Genomic DNA, 20,987 nt, shown 5'->3' with positions numbered 1-20,987 from the left:
ATACCCACTGAAAAGACTGAATTCAAATGTTAGCACTGTCAATCACTACAGCACAACATGCTGTTTTTCTAACCCTCCTGGACAAGGCCATGTTTTACCAAAGACAGAGGGCTTGTCTACACATGCATTTATGCCATCTTAAATTTACTCCGCAGTAAATTACTGTGCAGTAAGTGAGAATAGGCCAGCATCTACATATGCAGGCATTAAAGTACATTAACGCTGTGTGTAGACTGGCTTGGAACTAAAGTTAGTCCAAAGTCAGTCCACACACAGTGTTACTGTGCAGTAAGGCATATAGTAGAGTACAGTAAGGCATACATTAACTAATTGGGTGTAAATTTGGTACCCGCTTGATGCAAGTATCAAATTTACGCTTAAGTCAGTGTAAATCACCATATTTACTATGCAGTACAGGTATGCATGTGTAGATATGCACCTGTATTACACAGTAATTTAAGTTACTGAGCAATAAATGTGCACATGTAGACATGCCCAGTATGTAGTGATTCAAATAGAGTTACAATGATGTTTTAGGTTAGTGAATATCAGCCAGGGTACAGCAGCACCCTGGGCTGCCTTGAGATCCTTTCAAGGTTGACACAGGGTTTCATGCAACAATAGCACTGTTAGGTGCACAAACATGATTTACAAGATAAACCCAAAGATTTCAAATAGGAATCCAGAGTGTTAAAAACGCTCTGTCCTAGTATGGTCTTTCTGAGTTCATTGCAGTAGATGAATTGGTCTCTAATTTTTCTGCAGTCAAAAAATCAAGTGAAAACAAAGAGGGATTTCTGAGGGGTTATCTTGAGTTTGAAATTGTTGAAAACTACTATTTTAAGGGTATAGGTCTACAGCAAAATGAAACGCAGATTGTAGCATGTACTAGCTAACAAAATTCAGCTAACATGGATAATGAGCAGAGAAGACATAGCAGCGTGGGCTTCAACACTTGCTAGCACCCAGAGTACAAGCCATTTGCTAACGAGCATGAGTTAAGGTTCCCAATCACATCATCTTTTTGCCCTGTGGGTACAACTTGGGTTTTAAATGTTAACATCTAGTGTAATATAGTGTATTAAATCTGTGGCAAACTACTGACTTTATTAACAGCCTAGATAATGTACAGTGAGACTGTACACAAACTCTGCATGCCAAAGGAAAAATACTAACTCTTGACCCTTACTCACTGGTGGGATTCTCTGTAGAAATGTTGTTATGCACATGAATGTCACCATCATGAGGAGGAATAACCAAAATTGAAAAGACTAAAAAACTCCCTCAATACTATCACAGCACTATTGAAGCAGAAGACATAACATGTAGGTTCAAAGAGTAAATCAAAATACACGGAATACAATTTTAATCCTGCCTGAGACTTGAAGACTCTTAAGCTAGGGACTGAAGTTACACACAAACTGGTTTAAGCAATCAGAAACTGGTTTAAACCTGTAACACAACAGAAGTTCAGTGCATATAAACCAGTTTCAAAATGGCTGAAACTGGTTTAAGATAAACCTGGTTGAATGTAGTAGCAGACTTAACTGATTTGGGTGAAACCAGGTTATGATACTTCAGTTCCCAATCCCTTCCTAGTTCAAGTTAAATCACAGTCCCCCAGCATGCTTTCTGGCCCTGGGCTAGGCTGGACTGTGCTGTCTGCTCCAGCAGAGAAGGAGGTGGGGTGCAGTGAAGGGGAAGGGAAATGACAGCCTTGCCCCCCTCCCAGGCAAATCCTGGCTGGGGTCTAGTGCCAGGGGTTAAACCCTCCTTCCCTGTGTACAGAGTTGCCCTGTTAAACTTACTGAAAGCCACTGCTGGCTGGAACTGTGGACTACAAATCCCAGAGGCACCTGGAAGCAGGAAGTAGTGATGAACAACCCTGCAGAGTCCTGCTTCTGTGATTCTGGATTGCAAATCTGAGACCTGGGGGGCAGCAGGAAGAGGAAGTGCCAGAGAGCCATGGTCGAGTACCTCCTGGCTTCTGGCCTGAGTCACTGCAGGCATGTGGCTGCATTTCCTGAATCAAAAGTGAATGTGTATCCAACTGTTTCTCAGTTTAATCTTTGCAGCTTAGACTAAATTGCAAAGATTGAATTGACTCAGCCTCAGGATTTTGGACCATCTGTACTTAGCCTTAATGCCTTCATTCTAATAAGGGTCTCATAACAGTACATAGGGAGATGCACTGACTTCCATTTTACAAGTCTTGTATTTTACAAGTCTTATGGCTGGATGAAAGAGGCTATACACTAGGAATGAACAAAGTTTGGCTTGTGTGACTCCACTTCCCAGCAGCCCTGGCCTATGTCACCGTAGCTGGTTTCCATGGAGACCCCAGAAGGGGCAGAGCCGTGATAGTGCAGGACCAGGGTTTCCATGGAGACTAGCCCAAGCAGCACTGGCAGGGCATGTGGCTGGTTGGGGAGCTGCTCCAGGGCTGGGGCTGGGATGTTGTGGTGTTGGCAGCATGATCCAGAGCCAGGGCAGAGCCGTGATCTGCTGCCTTCATGCCTGGAGTAGGGGCATGCTGAAAGCAAATCAGGACTCTGCTCCAGCAGGGTGTGAGCAGCTCATCGCAGCTCTACCTTGGCTCCAGACCACACTATCACCACTGCAAGATCCTGGCACCAGCTGTGAAGCAGCTCCCTACCCAGCTGTGTGCCCTGCCAGTGCTGCTTGGGCTGGTCTCCGTGGAAACCCCAGCCCCACTGTCATGGCCCCACCCCTCCTAGGATCTCCATGGAAACTGGCCACAGCAATGGAGGCAGGGGCTGCTGGAAAATGGAGTCTGATTGCCAGCTGGATCCATCATTTTGCCTACCCCTGCTATATACTCAGGTACTACAGAATGTTTCTGCACAAAATAGCTCATACACGCAAGCAAGAATTTTCTTGAAATCCCATATTTTTATTATATATCTAATACAAATGTGCGTATACATGTGTGTGCACGTACTCAAGATACATCCCTCTCTCTCTCACCATTTAAAAATGTAACAGTGGGAAAGACAGACCTGTTCCCAGGAATCCTGTCTCCCAGAAGCCAGAAGAAATGTGGTATGCAGCCCTCTCATTAAAGAGATCACATCCTGCTTGTTCTATTTCTGTTTTTATTTTAATTTCTGCTATTTCTGCAGTTGTGCTTTATATCTCCTACACCATGAGTAGGGCTAGTATTGTGAGCAGCTGGTAAGAGCAGTTAGGATTTATTTTTTGTCTCAGGTTGTGGAATCTCAGACATGAGCACAACTACTGAACGCTCCAAAATACTAAGTTTTGCAAATACACAAAGATCTAAAGAACAAAAAGCAGCAAGATACATTTCAGGACAAAACATACTTTATTGTACTATAACACTAGAAGTACATGAAGAGTACTGCAGAAGACCATGCTAATGGCAGCATTTGGATTTGTGAAGGACTGAAGTTACAATATAGGAGGATTCTACCTTAATCACGTAAGAGGTGACTCATTTGAGACACAAGTACATTACTGTTTATGCAACTTGATTCAAACATAGCTCTGGTACACTGTTGACACTGTCCTCTTTCAAAAGTGGCATGGTTCTCAAATAAAGATACTTTTCAGTTAGTAGATGACAGGTTTAAGACAGGCACGTCCAAAATACAGCCCAGCAGCCAAAACAAGGATATCAGGACATCCATGCAGGATATTGGCCATGTCCGCTCTATTGTATTTGATATGAAAGCATGGCTAAGTGGAAACGATGATTACAAAAGGCTGCGGCCTACATCTGCTATTCCTCCCCTCTTCACTTCTCTGTGGCAGCTCCAGGAAATAAATACCACATTTCACTTGCGTGGTCTGTTAGGGGAGCTACTAGCAACTGATTTGTCTATAAAGAAAAGCCAAAATTCAGGCAGACACCAAATCCAATAAAGAACTGTACATAATTGCAACATTCAATTTAGGTGCAGTCCTTGGACTCTTAGCAAGTTGTCAGTGAAGTCCTAAGTCACAATGTTTGGCCACCCTTGAGTTAAGTTAAATAGACAACATTTTTGCCACTGCATAAGCAAAATCTCACTGTTTAGATACCACTGACCCCTACAATAAGAAAGCCAGAACAGAGTCAGTGATTACTACCAGGCAAGCATGTTCTGCTGCTCCAAAAGATAAAAAGGTTTAAACATGACAATGGCAAGGTGCAAAAGTAGAGACACAGAGAGTTAAGAGTTTTGATACCAGAAGCAGCATCTGAAAACAAGTTTAGTCATTTAGAGAGATGCAGATCGTATGCATGAATGCACATGCTGGCATTCTCCTCCTTCACCCCAGCAGCTGTGTTTTAAATACAAAGTCTTGGGTTAAAAACAAAGGCTACCTGACCAAGAGCTTGCTACAGCTTTGTCTACTTGAACAAAATTAGTTAAGAGATAGAGGGGGAAAAAAAATTACTGCTGCAACAGTAATTACTCAGAGGACCCCTCTAATTATAAACACAGCTTCTGATTGTTAAAGCAACACAAGACTAAAACATACAACTATTACTTTAAATTATTACTATGCTTATAAGTTACATCAGTTAAAAGAAAGAGAGCCAAGCAGTTTTGCCCTATTTCAAAGAAAGTTTCCAATCAACACCAGTTACGTGGTAAAAGGGACCTTACGATTAAATGAGGAATGGTAACATCTTTGGGTCAAGAATGACAAGAAAGAATGGGCTCTGTGCTACCAATCAACTTCAACAAGAATATGGCACAATGGCCAGCACAAGCCATACCAACACTGAACCTTTAGCACTCTATCATAAATTTGGATCTTATCTTAAACTAGCAAGTCAGATGAAAGGACTGGGTAAAAAAAAAAAGTTTTAAAAATAACCCAAATGCTAGAAAATAAATTAAAAGTCACCTCTAGGCTTAACATATTTTTCTGGTGACATATCAGAGTTTATGCAAACTAAAGAAGTAACCCACCAATTTCTCTAACAAAAGAAATATCCCCAATTATTTTCCTTTCAGCCCTTTCATATCTGTAGACAGGTTTTGGATCTAAGAGATGTAAATGCAAAGAGGAAAAAAAAAAATGTTGCAGCATCTGCACAACATTCTCTCTACAAACAGCTGTTGGAGGGAAAGTAAAAAAACAAAGTAAATGGAATAAAGAAAGGAAAGTTCCATCTGAAATTCTCACATCTTTCCCACTCCGCAGTTCATGAATCCAATTCTGATGCTAAGGTGACAGTGTATGCAAGTAGATTTTTTTTTGTTTGATTTTTTTGTGTTTTTTTTGTTTTTGTTTTTTTTTTGTTTTTTTAAGTTTCAGTGAAGAAAACCCAGAAAGACAGAAATCTCTTCAGGAATTATCAGACGGAACATGCTCCTCAAATCCCTCGCTCTCTCGGACCAAAGCCCTTTCCAGGATAACACGACCTTCCTTATAGCGCTGGCTGTCTTCAGTGGCAAATTCATAGATCCAGCCCAGTTTACTGTTGCAGTTCTTGCAGCTCACATCCCGAACCATATGGCGGCCAGTAAGCATGACGCGGTCTTGAACTTCACTGTACTGCAGATTCACTACCTAAGGAAAAATTGAGGGCATGTAGAAAGGTTTAGCCTAACCAAGGCAAGAACCTTAAAACTGTTTTGCAGTTGCTAGGAACATTATAGGTACCCATCAAAAATAAAATCAGTTTAAGCAAAAATCCTATAGCACTATATACACTAACAGCCAAAACGCAGCAGGCTGTAATAATAACAACAGGCTACGATTCTGCTGCCTGAATGGAGAGCTGTTTAGGACTTATCTTGGACAGATGTTTTAAGGCTTAATGTTTGTCAAACACAAATATGATACTTACACAAGAGGCACCAGGAGTGCTGCATGGTTAGCTCAGCTAAGGCTTACCAGTTAAATCACAACTATACACAATGTGACAGCTAATTAATGGAACCATCCTTGATGTCCAGTCGCCTTTTAAGTTACCAAACCCATTTTTCATAATAGAGGTGATCACAGCAAATGGATGACTTCACTCATTGGTAGGGACCTACCCAAATGATTGTGCGGAAGTCACGAAATTGGGCGATCGCTGCAAAATCCATGGGGGGAGGGGAAGACATGTGCCTTACTAAAAATAAACTGCTAGCTCTCCACTGGGAGCCAGCAGTCTTCTTGGCCATGCAGCCCAGCATGAACAAGGCCGTCAGCACAAAAGCAAGCAGGCAAGATGGCCATTGCCCCTGCACCCTTGCTGATGATTGGCTGAGTGCTGCCAGTCATGCAGTCCCACCCACTCTACAAATCAGCGGGGAGGGATGAAGACTCAAATCAGCAGCAAGGGGCAGGGCCTCTAGGGCCCCTCAGCCAGAGATATGGGGGGCCCCCCACCACACTAATCCCTTGAGAATAGCAGCTGGCCCCCCATACTTTGCATGTAAAATTGGATGGCTACCTCCTTGAATCGGGCAGACTTCTAGTCACTGGATTATGAATTACAAAATGTACACAAAAATATTCAAAATGGGATTTCCAAAAGCACCTAATGAAGATCTGATAAAGAATGCCTTGTATTAAAATGCTTGTCTAACTGTATCTCAGCTATGCAATTGGTCCAATAAAAAACATCACCCACAAAAACCCTTGCCTCTTGCAAAACCATCTAGGAAATTTAGGGGGACAAGTTAATCATTTAAGTGCTTTTGAAAAAAATCTCACCTTTGAAAGAGATTAGTGATTAATAACATCTTGAAAAAGCCAAACTTGATAGCATACCTATTAGGATTATTACACATCTGTCATGTATTATCTGAGCAAGAACCAAAAGAGGTACCTCTGTCTCAACTTTCTATGACAACCAGGCAGGTGAAATCAGTGTACATAATTTGCTGAAGAGGAATAATACTTACAACAATTTGATTAGAGATTCTTAAATTTAAAGAGCTTGATACATTACACAATTCAAATTGGGGTTGCATTGCAGAGCAAAGCCATAACTGGTTTCTTCCACAGGGAATTTGGATAAAAGTGCCAAAATGTACTGAGCTAGTAGGAAGTCAGATTGAGTGCAGTCCCTTACATAAAGATAAGTGAAGTTCAGGTGTATTAACATACCCATACATTAGAGAACTCTGAATAAAGTTTAATTGCATGCACTCTGGCACGATGACTAGCTTTACAAACCCCACCCTTCCCCCAGCATTTCAGTACTGCAGGTAACAAAAACACTTCAACAGTTTACAGCAACTTTCCAATGGGAATCTGAAGACAGCCCAAAAAAAATAAAACTTATCTCCTGGTATTCAATTTTAACTAAGAAATAGGAATCCTTAAATCACAGTGAGCTTTAATAGCTGACAGATTGGGTTTTCTAGGCATCTGACTTCTTACCGACCTTGTTGAACAGGAAGGCTCTTCCTGTGGCCCCTGTAAAGCGTGTGGATATGAGCTCTGAGCGATTGGTCAAGATTGTGTCACAATTTGCACAGGAGAACAGGCGAGTGCCACCAATGTGATCCAGGAAGATTCTGCCCATTTTATTAAGCTTCTTTAAATCTAGATTCAGAACCTGAAACCAAGAGAAGAGATATTTCATTCATGCAGAAAAATTCACAGAAGGCTTCCTTTCTGACAGAAGGCCAAAGCATTCTGCAGGGCAATTCAAGTTAGTGAACATACAAACAAGTTTACATGTGAATTACTGCACTCAGTTACAGTTGGCATTCACTCTTTATTCTTCAACCTTGATAGAAAGAGAGATTACAAGCCTTACCAAAATGAAAAGGTTCTCTTCTACAAATGTTCATCCTACTAGTAAGATATTTTAAGTGTACACACACACACACACACAGAGCATGCCCAGAAGGGGAATGTGACTTGCACCACACTGCTGGTAAGTCTCCTCAAATTGATATAAACACAAAGGAAATTCAACATGGCCCTCCAGCAGTTCTAGAGTCATTGGCTTCTTTAAAGCAGCTATTTTACAGCATAGCCTGTGTGCGTGTAATTGGGGACGGTCATTTCCTTATATTGCTGCCACAGGGCAAGATATAAACCAGGCAAAAAGCTGGAATGTTCTGAACAATTGCGGGAGGGGGGGAAGAGACAGGATGCACAAGATGAAGAGTACATTATGACAAATGAAGTACATCAGCAGGCAATATGCCAAGAGAAAAAAAAAAAAGCAGTACCTCAGACATATACAGACTGCAACCACAGCTTTATGATACCGTGTTTTATGTATTCAAAAGTCTGTTCTTCTTCCCCAGGAATTCATTCTTGTTAGCGAAGCCCCCAAACTCCATTCTAACATAATCCATGAGACTCATTTTAGTCAGCACTAGAAACTACACCACTGAGGCCAGGTACTGACATTACACTTTTACTCAGTGGTCACCAACTAGCAGCTCTCAATTCACCGGTAGATCTCGGAGCCTTTTGGAGTTGATCCAAGGCTAGGATCGGGGGCTGAGTGCTCACATGCATGCATATGTGCACCCCAGCCTAGCAGGTCAGTCTACAGGAGAGAGAAGGGGCAGGGGCTAGATAGAGGCCCCTGTGGTGAGGGACAGTGCTGCAGAGGTAGGAGCAGGGGTAACTTGAATGGGGCCCCAGCTGGGTAGGACTTACCTGCTGGGGAGGCACGCCCCAAATATTTTTTTCTCCCTTTGCCTCGATCTGCCCCTGCTTCCCTCCCCACAGATATACCTGCTGGGCAAGGGCAGGGGGGGGAGGAAAGCGTGGTGGCAGCGCATGGTAAATCCTGGGTTGCTTTTAAATGCCAAAAGATGACCTCTTACTTATAAAGGTTGGAGACCACTGCTTTTACTGGCATAAGTGATTGGAAACTGGTCTGTACCCAAAACAGAAGTTCAGCACATAAACTGGTTTAAAATGGCAGAACCCAGTCTAAGATTTGCCCTGCCCCACCCCAAAAGGGTCAACATGTGTTCTGTTTGCCACAAATCCAAACTATGCTGCTAACAGAAAATCATGTAACTTAAACCGATTCTGCCTTGGACTTTTTGAATGTCTGTACCTAACCCAAGATCATAAAATGAATTACAGTTTAAATTTTTGAGTCACCTTTTGTTTTTCAATACTTATTTTGTCATCTCCCCAAGCTCATCATGTGTGATCACATACTAGCATATCACTATTATAAATGGCCTCAAAAGCACCCTCCAGGTAATTTTTTAGGTTGAAACCCACAGCATTACAGGGACCTTTTCATTTGCAGACCCCTAAAATATTTTAAATTGAGGTGTGAACCCCTTTGGAAGCTTAGAATGAAGGTGCGGACCCTTTGGAATTGTAAGCATGGGCATTCACATACTTTTGATTGATCAGTCATCTTTCACAGACCCCTCGGACATAGTCTGTGGACCTCCACAGGTCTATGGACCACAGGCCAAAAAACACTGCTGTAATGCATTAGACTTTATTGGCTGTTGCAGAACGCAGCACCATCTATGTTTCACATACCAAGTTAAAATTCAGATGCTCTTTCACATAAAGAACTCATTTCTCTAGAGGTTTTACAAGGAGACGGATGGTATAAAAAAAAACTTTAAATACTTATATAGATCAACCTTGGGAATTTCTAGAGCACTATTACTGAACCATCTGGTCAATTCTTTTAATTGAAGGTCCTTTTTGCAGGTTAAAAAAAGCAAGCTGATTGAAATTACCAAGATATTTTCATATTTAAAATGACAGCAAAAATAAAATCAAATAGGATGATGTCCCATAAGAAAGATAGTCTTTCTTGTGCAAGGTATTTAAGTTGTCCAATTTTGATTTCTCCTTTAAGAAAGATTTATTACTACACTTAGAGAAGTTCAGATCAATATAGTTTTGTGCTCCATATCCAAAAGGAATATATTTCTCCTTCTCTCTATGTAAAGCACAGTGTAATAAACTAGATGCATAAGGTGCAAGGAAGGCTGTTTCATTTTCTACTAAAGCAAAGACTGATTATTACCACCTTAACTTGTGGACACATGCTGCCGCTTGATCCCATTTCAGTTATTAGGCATCTAAATGGTACTTAAGCAATGAAAAGCAACCCTCTTCCACCTTGCTAAATGGTTTAGTTTTGTAGTGAACCTTCATTTTAGCTTTAAAACTAAGTTGAAGATAAAAGCATGGAGGAAGAAGACCCACCCACTTTTTTGCATTTTTTTCAGGGAACCCTAGCAGGACCACATCACTCCAGCCCTAGAGTTTCTGCACTGGCCCTCAATAGCTTTCTGGGCAAAATTCAAGGTGCCAGTTTGGACTTATTAGGCCCTAGATCCTACATACCTAAGGGACTGCCTTCTCCCATATACCCTATTGCAATCCCTTGGGTCAGCCAGGAGCAACCTCTTGCAAGTACCGTCAGTACGTTTCATCTACTTGGCAAAAAGATGTGGGAGCTTGCTTCTCAAGAGTTCCTCCTCAGCTCTGGCACTCCCTCCCTTGAGACCCACGAGTGTCCAAGCCTGGACATCTTTCAGAAGTGCTACAAGACCTTTTTATTAGGCAGACATTTAGCAAAGAAAGCTAAGCTGAGGTGTTATTTAGTGGTTTCTGTTTTATTTGGATATTCGAGTTCCTCTTATGCTGTTTTGTTCTCTTGCTGCTCTGAGCCTTTTTTGGGAAGGGTTACAATTAAATTGCAAAAATAGCAATCCAGTTAGAGACTTTGATGTCTAGTAAGTGGAGAAAGATCTGGCCCATAGTCTGACTTCACACTGTGAATCTTATGTTGAATATACACAGAAAGATTTAAGTTTAATATTTTTCATTTCAGGTCCTCAAGGGTACAATCGCTAACTGAATGAGTATGCTTCCACAGACACAGAGTGATTAGGACACTGGTTTTCAACCTTTTTGGACTCAAGGCACCCCTTGGAAAATGCCAACTCTTAAATTCATGCTCGTGTTTTTGAATACAGAAAAATAAGGGAGTAATTCTTTTGTCACAATTACTCAACAGGTCAGAATGTTTTTAACCCCATGAATTCCTATTTGAAATCTGAGTCTATTTTGTGAATCATGTTTGCACACCTAACAGAGCCAACATTGCATGGTGCCCCTCAGCACCCCGAAAGAGTTTCAAGGCACCCTAGGGTACCAAGACCAAACAAACAATATGCAGGAGACCCACTCCCATCTACAAGAATCACTGTAGTAGAAAGTAAAGGCAAGTTGCCTTGTAATGCTAATTTGTATGGTAAGATTTGATAATATAAATAAAGCAGCACACATTGCACATGATTTTAGTATCTAAATAAAACATGTTAATATGTTTTCTGAATCCAACACACCTTTTCAAAAGTCCTTTATCTTCTATTTAAGTGCACATAACTCTAGGCAACGAGAAGGCCAGAGCTGTGCATCTTCAGATTCTATATATATGATGAGCTTCCTTTCAAGAAAAATCAAAACCACTCTCTACCTTGATCGAGTAGTTCAACATTGGTGATTTAAATTTAGGTAGCAAGATACCCTCTTTCCTAGCTAAGAGGGAACAGGAAAGCAATAAAAGATTAAGTCATTTTTAAACAAAATGGAAAACAGGTGCCAAACCTAATGGCATGAAACAATGATGAAATTCAAATAAACTGCTAATGGATGCTAAAAGGTATTAATTAAATCTATGGCTGGCAGGGTTGAAGGATAAGATTGAATTCTTGCAATATGTTTAAATATACAGAACAAACAAAATCTAACAATGGCTTAGGCCAGATACCACACAATGGTAAATGTATCAATAAGAATGTACAACAGGTAGAAATATTTGATGTGTACTGTTTGTTATCTTTATGGAAATAAGCAGGATAAGTTATTCATGTCTCCGAGCAATGATAAGACAAGACACTTTCTACTCAGTCAGTTATTCAGGAGGATGTTACAGAACAACTGAAGCTGAACATTTCGAAATTTGCAGGTACTGGCTAACTTGTAGCCAAGAGAATGAAAAAGGCCAATAGGCTCTCTGAAGCCTTCCTGTTGCATTTCCACTAAACTTCTTACAACAAGGATGTCCCAGAGTACTGGGGAAAAAAACTAATATCCTGTCAATATTTAACTAGCATAATCAAGATAACCTTGGAATCCAAGGGCTAGTTAGCCTGGAATTGATCCTGGGCAAAAACCACAAAGAGGGAGATACCATACACAATCAGTTAAAAAGATGACAGCGCAACTAAAGGTCCAAATATGGTCACGTGGGAAAAGTTCTGGTAAAAAGGAACTGGTAACTTATTTTTGAAGATGTCACAAATATGGGTGATAAGAGGTAAGCTGACTTATCCCCACATGAAATTCTCATAGATCCCAAGTAGCATTCACCGGGTGATCAATACTAGATAGATGACAAACCTGTTAACCGAAAGCTCATGAAAAGCCTTTTTAAATGGGAAATACTCATTTAATGGGATACTTCTAGCATTACTCTGGATTGTTACCAATGAACTGAAAGAACACACAAAATCACTGCTAGTGAAGTGTGTAAGTGACTGGAATTGGAAGCAAAGAAAATAAAGATGGAAACAGGTCAGTTGTATAGATCTAGCAGGATCACTAGACAAGGTGTGCTTATTTAAGAAACATGCAACTGAATATAGCCAAAAGCAAATTAAACTCCTAGAAGCCTACACTGTAAGATGGCCTGCTTTCCAGGATGCTATTACTTATGATTTCAAGACTTAAGGGCGAATAATCAGCTGAAGGCTCAGGTTCAATACACTGTGTAGCTTAGCTGAAACACAAACCAAAGACAGGAACATCAAGTTGAAGTAGAGGAGGCAGCAATACTTCTGCATACAGTATTTACAGAAACTATTACTGAAATATTGTGCCCAAAATATTATGAAAATATAAAAAGGGTTCAGAAAAGGATTAAGAGAATGATTCAAGTTCTAGAAAACATACCTTATTTACCCCAATCCAAGATGTCCCCACCACTGCAGCAGACGAAACAGAGGTAGGGGATTGGGGGGGACGAGGGGGGAGGGGAGTAAGGTGGAAGCAGGCAGCTTGCCTCCTGCTGCCTGCTCCCCTCCACACACACTTACTAAGCCTTGTGTCTACCCCTCTGCAGCCTCAAGCCCCCGGTTCTCCTCATCCCTGCCCCGCTTACCCTTCCACAGGAGCTGGCACCACTGTTATAGTGCCAGGCTGGGGCTGGGGCCAGTGGGGACAAAGCCTGCTGGCACCAAAGCAATGGTAAAGGGGGAGGGGGGAAGAGGGGGTCACAAGGAGGTGGGCAGAAGGTTAGCAGGAAGCAGCTATGGCTCCAGTCCCGACTCAGGGTTGGGACCAGAGCTGCAGCACCTGCCCCCCACCCCCCTGCCGCATACTTGATTTGAAGATGGGGGGCTTCCCCCTCCCCATGTTAAATGGGGAACAAAATCCTCATTTTGGAATCAAATAAATATAGTAACTTATAGCGAGACTGCAGAAAGGCATCATTTAGTGGATCCAAGAGAGGTTTTAAAAGCAACTCAAGTACCTTTATAGGGAAAATTTCACAATAAAAGGTCTCTTTACTAAAGCAAAAAACTAAAAGATACAAATCCATGTCTGAAAGCTGAAACTAGAAAAAAAAATCAGAGTAAAAACAAGGTAAAAAAGAAGAGTTCATTATCCTCCACTCATTGTGGGACGCACCAGATTCTCTCTCTTAAAACAGGGCTGTCCTATTTATTTGGGTCCTCAGACCAGATCTGGCTCAAAGGACTTCTGGCAGGTCAGACAACTTACCTATAGTAGCAGCAGGGGCAGGGCTCCAGACCAGCACTGATGTAGAGAAGCCCAAGAGCCACATTTTGACCCCTCATGGGCTACATTAAGTCAGGACAGACCGTCTTTCTGAAGAGCTATTGGGAAACTTAAATGACAGAAGCTGGAGTCTTTAGGGCAGCAGTTCCCCAACTGTGGGCTGCAATCCCAAATGGATTCTTTCCTCAAAGCAACTACATGGCCTCCGGTTGTTCTTTGCTTTCCAATGAGTGCAAGACAGCAAATCCCAACTGGCTTGTCCTCGTGCAACACATATGCATTTTTAAAATAGAGATCAAACATTAAATTGTTGCTTTAAACAGAAGAGAAAGGGCTGTTTATTTAGCCATTAATGGGAAATAAAGCTTTTAATTTCTTGTCCAGTCCACACATTTGGTAGTGACGGTGACTTATGAAATGGACTGACTGCACATGCTTCCGTGTTGTAATCAACATCATAAAGAACACCATCACAATCACTGTCCTGGTTGGCAATTCTGGGATACCTATTGCAGATCATTAAGTAACGCCATCTAACTATTTGGACTTGGTTACAGGATGTTATACAGACATTAGTCACTCTCAAGTTTGTAAAAGCATTTCTGGTCCACGTGGCTTTTAGGTGTTCACAAGACAGTATTCCTAAGCCCTATTCCTTTCACTACCTTAGCACTCTACACAGGTGCTGTGCCAGCATCCAGAGGAAGTACAAACATGATAGCAGCATGGTGTAATGAGTTCTTCTCTAAGCAATCCTACAAAGCTTTACTCCATTGTTCACTGTCCTTTGGGTAACAATGTTTATGCTGACATTAACACCACCCAGGTTGTAATTTGCAGGTACTTGCTCTGACCATACCTCCCATCAATATTCATCCTTGCAAGCAACAGACAACAGGAAAAGATAATGCCAAATAAAGCTTTATTAACATTTTTAAAAGTCCATTAACAAAATTTTCAGGAAATATACTGTGGGACCATACCTATAAACAAGCAAAGGTTAGTCACCCTACTACTACAGAGGACTGTCCCTGCAAATCTGCATGTTGTTTCAGCCCTATCTACCACACTTCTGAAGTTGAGTGGAAACAGAAGAGGTTTGCCAAATAAAGGACCTGCAGCAAAGACAGATGCTGTCTCTTCATATCTCCAGCTATATTAAATTTACCTTCCTATGCTATGTCACTCCAGAAATTGCTCCCTTGAGAAGTGAAACATACCCTAAGGGCCTCATCCCACCTAGGTAGGGGTGAAGCTCACAGAACCACAGAGAGGCTCAGATGACATACTCACTGTGGAACTAAGTCCAGACCATCCTAGAGAAGGTAAGAGAAAAGGAAAGTTAGTTAAGCTCCAAAGCAAAACAACACAGTAAAGAAACCCCCAATTCAAGAATTCTTAGATAAATAATAAAGCCTATTTCTTACTTTCCAAGACACTGCCACCCATGTTGCAGTGTTCATCAAAATGAACTTCAGGCTCAGGCTGTCTGACAGCAGATGCAGAACTTGGCAATCCTCTACCGTGATATTTTTTTTTAAGAGTCCAAGTACAGCAGAGCATAGTCCCTGACATTTCTCCCATATTCAGGGATCTTTCTATTTTGTTTTGACCTGCACAAAGAGATTCATGGATCCATAAACATCTACAATGCCTGCAGGCAGTGCTATGTACAGATGTAGTGCACAACAGCCACCTGAATAGGAGAGCTACTGAGAATACACTACACCATGGGAGACTGCCCTGATTCAGTCACACCAGTACAGAGAAGGTCATGGAATAATTTTAGGATGTCTTAAGTTTATAGATAGAAGAGAGAGAAAGAGAGACAAAAAAAGAGAGAGAGAGAGAGAGAGAGACAGGCCCTGTGGATAGGAGTTGGGCATTTATTAAGACTTTGGTACCAAAATATGATTGAACACCTGGGTCCAAAAAAGGATCAACAGCTAATTGATAATTTTAGAGGAGAAAAACATTCTTAACTTCAGAAGTACTGCTACAACATTGTGGGGGCTCCTAGTAAAGTGAGGACAGATGAGGGATGAGTACTTGTTACAGGCTGTCTCTGACAGGCTTATCGTTTCTAGTTTGTGCTATTCACGTATACCTCAGAACTCCATCATGCGAATCTTCCTTCTGCTAAGCCACACCTAAAGGCAGTGACCACAGCCCATTTAGTAATAAAGAATCAGATCTATGGAAAATTAGACTTGTAGACATATGTTAAACACTCTGAAAAATAAGAAAGGGAAGGTAACAAAGATGACAAGTCTGTAGAGATTTTTTAGGAGACAAGATGAGAAAAAAAGAGGTTATCATCATAAATGACATTTTGATGGTTGCCATTTGTAAACCACTATATGGGCTAACAATCTGTATATTTCTCTGTCAGGACTAAAGGGATTGTAGCTATGTAATGGTTAGTAAGATTCCTACATGCTGTTCCCTCAATTACAAAATGAGCCCCTTTACCTATCCACTGTTATACCTTAACTGCAAAATGTTAGTTATATAAATGGTTAATCCAATATTAACCTTAATTACTGTTAGCTGCAAGATGTTCTGTAACAGCTATAATTTGAACTAAGCCAAATATAATACCATTGTATTCTGTTTCATATATGAAAGACAAAAACATGTTGCCAATTATGCCATTCTAAAATAAAGTGTCTCTCTTAAGGAAAAACCATGCATGACCTATTACTTGAAACCATACTAGCTTCCTTATTCTTGTCTAGCATAAGTTGTGATACAGCACAATACACTATACAACTACAGCCCCCCCCACACACCCCTTCCCATAATGATAAACAACCAGCATAAACAATTTAGTGTCCCAAGAATCCACAATAAAGTAGATTTTTTGTTATTCAGATCCGTTAGACAAAGCTAGATGATATTACTGCAGTAAGTCATCATAATCAGATGGCTGAAGTAATTCCAATAGCAAACAGGGCAAATACTTCAACTATAGCAGTTACCTATCAAACATGGACACAGGGCTTGTTTAAGGCTGTTTCAACATCTCATGACAGATGGAACAAATCTTCAAGAAGACATGAATTATTAATATTTAAATGAAGAGTTGAAAAGGAGAAATATAAAACACCATGACTAACTGCCCTGGAAGAATCTCTGAGGCCCTGTAACTGATTCTCAACCAGGGTACCTAGTTAGCCTGGGGGCCATGAGATCAAGTGTGAGCAGATAAGGGCAGGCTATGGCTCCAGATGTGAGCAGATAAGGGCAGACTCAGGCTGATGCTCCTTCCCCACCCTGCTACTGCCTGACCCTTCTACAAGGAGATAAGCTCTGTAATACGTAAACTAGTTTTTGAAATGGGGGGCTGTTCAAGCCACAAGTTACAGAGGGGTGCCTTGCATCTAAATAGGTTGAAAACTACTGCCCTATAACCAGCTCCGTGCATGCAGACCTCTGCACCAATATGGAATTGCACTAATTTCTATACAGGAGTGAGAGCTCATCCATATTGAATCAGTTGCAGGATCACTGGGGTTGGGACTATCTGTATCCCTAGGACATTCTAAGTTCAAAATGGCAAAAGATATTTGCTTGGAAGACTGCATTTTATGTCAACATTTTTTGTAACATCCTTCCATTAACTTCTGCAAGTGACAGCTACGTGACAGACACGTGCTACTACCTATGGTACTAAAGCAGGGTTATACAAATAGAGCTGGTAAGTATGGGAGGTGTGGGAAAAAGAAAAAAAGGAGAGCGTATGAGCATATAGCAAAATACCTGCCATCACTGTAATCAGAAAAGGTGGGGGGGCACAGAAAGGTGGTTAACTGTTAGTCTGAAGTCAAGCAGAAGGTAGGCCAGAGTAGCACCTTAGAGACTAACTGGATAGACTCTAAGGTAAGACAGAAAGAAGCATTGTTTATTTAAAAAAAATAAAATAAAAAATTAAGAGTAGTTTTAAAAACTTAAGACCAAGCATCACTGAAGTGACAGTTGTTTGTTACCTATGTAATAGAAAGTATGTTTTTTCCCATCTGCCATTTTTAGGCGGCCTGCTTGTATTTCTACTTTTTGCACACAGGGAGTGATGACTTCCCAAGTATCCTTAAACTAGCTTCCTTTCCTGTGGTTCTAATTTGCAAGCCATCAAAATCAAAGGATAGAAAAGAACGCATTCTCCAACCAATTTTACTGTTTAAAATTATCCCCCCAGCCCTGAGTGGGTTAAAAATGAACTAAGCACTAACAGCAGGTCCAGCTGACAGGACTGTCAAGCCCTTGCCTTGGCTTGCAAACACCCAAGGAAAGGTTTAGAAAGCCCTCTGCTCCCCAGGGCCCTGCCACCTCTTTCACTTACAGACCAGCAGTGGAGAGGGAACCCGTTTTCAAGCCCGTTTTCACAGGAAAGCAAGGCCGGAAGGGCGGCCACCTAGTGCAGCCCCCTGCCTCAGCCAGCATCCCCACTAGCCAAATATATCTTGGGTGAATTCATTCCTAAAGCCACTCAATTGCTTTGTTGCTGCCCGGCTCTTTCCATGGCCCCACGGCCATCCTCGGGGGCAGGGGTTGGGGGGATAATGACTCGGCCCCATTTAACTGTGCTGCTCTCCGAGGTGGGAAGCGGTGTTACGGCCCCGTAGGGCACAGAGACCCTATCAGCAAGGCCCCTCTCCTCCAGTCGAGCAATAGCCAGAGGCAGTGACTCTGCAGCCGAAGGGGGGGGCACAAAGGCAGCAGCCGCGCGGGGGGGAAGAGGGAGGTAGCCCGACAGCTGGTGCTGGTCACGTGCCCCGCGGCGGCCAATCGGAAGTCAGCTGGACGCTCCCAGAACGAGGCTCTCCCAGCAGCCCCAGCGGCTTGACAACAAATACGAGGAAACAGCTGAGCCCAGCTTGCCCCGCCCCCCTTCCGCCCCCCCCCGGTCACGGCCTCGCGACCCCCCCACCCACTACCTCGCGGGGGGAGGGGTCCCCCTCCCCCCGCGCCGCCCCAGCCGCCGCAACGGGACGTGCGAGCGCCCCGCGGGAGGGGCCGGGCTGGGGTTTGGTGGGGCGGGGGTCGCGGAGCCGTTTCTCCCGCGGGGCCCCGCTTTGGCGGGGCCTGCCCGGCGGAGCGGCGGTTACCTGAGGCAGCCGCAGCGAGTCTCGTCGGCTCTGCCCAGCCCCAGCTGAGACGCTCGGGCTCTGCCTACTCCGCCCTTAAGCCCCGCCCCCTTTTCCGCTCAGCAGTTGCTGGGCGCTCGGTGGCCCCGCCCCCCGCCAGCGCAGCCCACGCCCCCTTTCCCTGACCGTTGCTGTCGGGGCTCTCTGTGGCTCCGCCCCCTTCGAAGGTCCCGCCCCTATCTCTCAACCATCGTCTGTGCGATTTGTGGCCCCGCCTCCGGCTCTCCGTGGCCCCGCCCCCGCGAGCACAGACCACGCCCCGTTTTTCTGTCAGTCATCGGGGCCCCCCTCGTAGGCCCCGCCCCATCTCTGTCAGTCATCGGCTGTGCACTGTGGCCCCGCCCTGTTCACATGGGCCCCGCCTCTTGCCCCACCCACCAATCAGGTGTATGTGTATCAGCTTGCTCTGGCCCGGTCCTGCCTGCAGCCCCTGGGGTGACTCCCACCTAGGGGTGCTGGGTGGAGCTCATTTCTGCAGGCCTCTCCTAAATTCCCGGCTTGAGAGAGCCCCTATGGCTCCTCCAGCAGGGCAGGGCCGGGTGGGTTATACCTCTGGGTTTTCTTCAGGTGCCTTCTTTTTGGGCTGTCCTACGTGTTATTTTTTTAAAAAAAAGATCAAATGTCTGGGATTTTGGTCAGCTCAGCTTCCAAGTTTTTCCTGGCTCACCTAGCAAGGCACTGCTTGGGGCTGGGGGCAATTGCAGGCAGACACTATATGCATGGCAGGCATGAAGCCAGGCAGGGAGGTAGGAGCAGCTTCCCCCAGCAGTGCCTCCTGGTGCTGGGGGAAGCTGTCAGCAGGGTGGCTGCAGCAGGGCAGGGAAGGTGGGATGTGCCTGCCTCCAGTGGGGGAAGGGGGCAGGGAGGTCTAGGGGCAGTAGGGAGCTGCGTGCCTGCTTGTAGGGGTGAGAGGGGCACCTGGGAGATGCAGGGCTGAAGGGAGAAGGGGGCTGTGGCTTGGGAATGAGGGGGGCCAGCAGTCTGCAGGTGGGGAGTGAGGGGCGGTGGCAGGGCCTGGGGGGCCTGTGGCTTGGGAGTGAGGGGCAACAGAATGGGCAGGGGCAGGACACCAGCACATCACTGCCCCGCACAATCGTATGCCCCCTTCTCCTGTGTGCAACAGGTGTCTTCTTTTTTGGAGCTGGAAGTATGGTAACTCTAAGTGTGGTGAGCCTTGCATGTGTTTAACTCTAGGTCTGCTGCCTCTGCCTGCAGCTGCCCTCAGCCACCTCTCCAAGCGCAGAGCTGCCTGTTCCTGTCAAGCAGTATAGGGAAAGCCAGGGCGGGTGTAGCAGGGTAACCCAGCCACTCCCCACAGTCCAGCCACGTTGCTGAGGGAAGGGCAGTTCTCCAAGAGCCTGGGTCGCGTCGGTGTTGAGAAGCCTTATCATAGAAAGCGAGGGTTGGCAGGGACCTCAGGAGGTCTAGTCCCACCCCTGCTCAAAGCAAGACCAGCCCCAACAAGATCACTCAGCCAAAGCTTTGTCTAGCCAGGTCTTAAACTCAAAGGATGGAGATTCCACTGCCACCTCTCTGGATAACTTGTTCCAGTGTTTTACTACCCTCCTAGTGAGAAAACGATTTCTAATATCTAACCTAAACTTCCCTTGCTGTATCTTGAGACCATTGCTCCTTGTTCTGCCATCTGCCACCACAGAACAGTCCAGCTCCATCCTCTTTCAACTCCGCCTTCAGGTAGTTGTTGGTTGCTCTTATCTCATCTCAGTCTTCTCTCTGATAAATGAAATAAGCCCAGGTCCCTCAGCCTCTCCTCACAAGTCATGTCACCCAGCCCCCCCAAACCATTTTCATTGCCCTCCACTGCACTGTCTCCAGTTTGTCCATGTCCTTTTTGTAGTGGAGGCCCACTTATGCCTGACCCCAGGGGCTGGCAGGGATAGCCTCCACCCACATGGGTCCTAAGCAAGGTCGTGGCAACAATATGGGGACGTTTCTGGTGGAGGGAGCCGCTAAAGTACAAAAGCTCTGTAAAGGAGCTACTGGGACACTAGGAGAACATAGTGCCTTGGTGCTTAGTGCAGTCTAGGTGCAGGGCTGTAGAGCAGTGTGGGTGTGAGTGCTACCCTGCACAGCTTG

The 20,987-nt window shown here is 43.9% G+C and overlaps 1 protein-coding gene across 1 annotated transcript; it reads right to left on the bottom strand.

The window, feature by feature from the left end:
- Nucleotides 1-3,327: 3,327 nt before the first annotated feature.
- On the bottom strand, nucleotides 3,328-18,993 carry YPEL5 (yippee like 5). Its single transcript, XM_090047233.1, has 3 exons — nucleotides 18,852-18,993; nucleotides 7,364-7,537; nucleotides 3,328-5,550 (listed from the first exon to the last, which is right to left on the bottom strand). Exons 2-3 carry the CDS (start codon nucleotides 7,502-7,504, stop codon nucleotides 5,326-5,328), a joined length of 366 nt encoding a protein of 121 aa, XP_089903359.1. The 5' UTR covers nucleotides 7,505-7,537; nucleotides 18,852-18,993; the 3' UTR covers nucleotides 3,328-5,325.
- Between the last annotated feature and the right edge of the window lie 1,994 nt (nucleotides 18,994-20,987).

The sequence above is a fragment of the Crocodylus siamensis genome, chromosome 1 (genome assembly GCF_052110815.1).
Source record: "Crocodylus siamensis isolate JL-2025a chromosome 1, ASM5211081v1, whole genome shotgun sequence".
In the NCBI taxonomy this organism is placed as follows: Eukaryota; Metazoa; Chordata; order Crocodylia; family Crocodylidae; genus Crocodylus; species Crocodylus siamensis.
Note: the sequence above shows the minus strand (reverse complement) of the source record. Positions and strands in the feature narration are given on the sequence as shown.

Bases quoted from the DNA above. Each gene is read 5' to 3' on its own strand.
- YPEL5 (XM_090047233.1), bottom strand. From the start codon at position 7,504: ATGGGCAGAATCTTCCTGGATCACATTGGTGGCACTCGCCTGTTCTCC. The intron at 5,551-7,363 runs GTCGGTAAGAAG...ATTTTTCCTTAG, and splicing joins GAGCCTTCCTGTTCAACAAG to GTAGTGAATCTGCAGTACAG.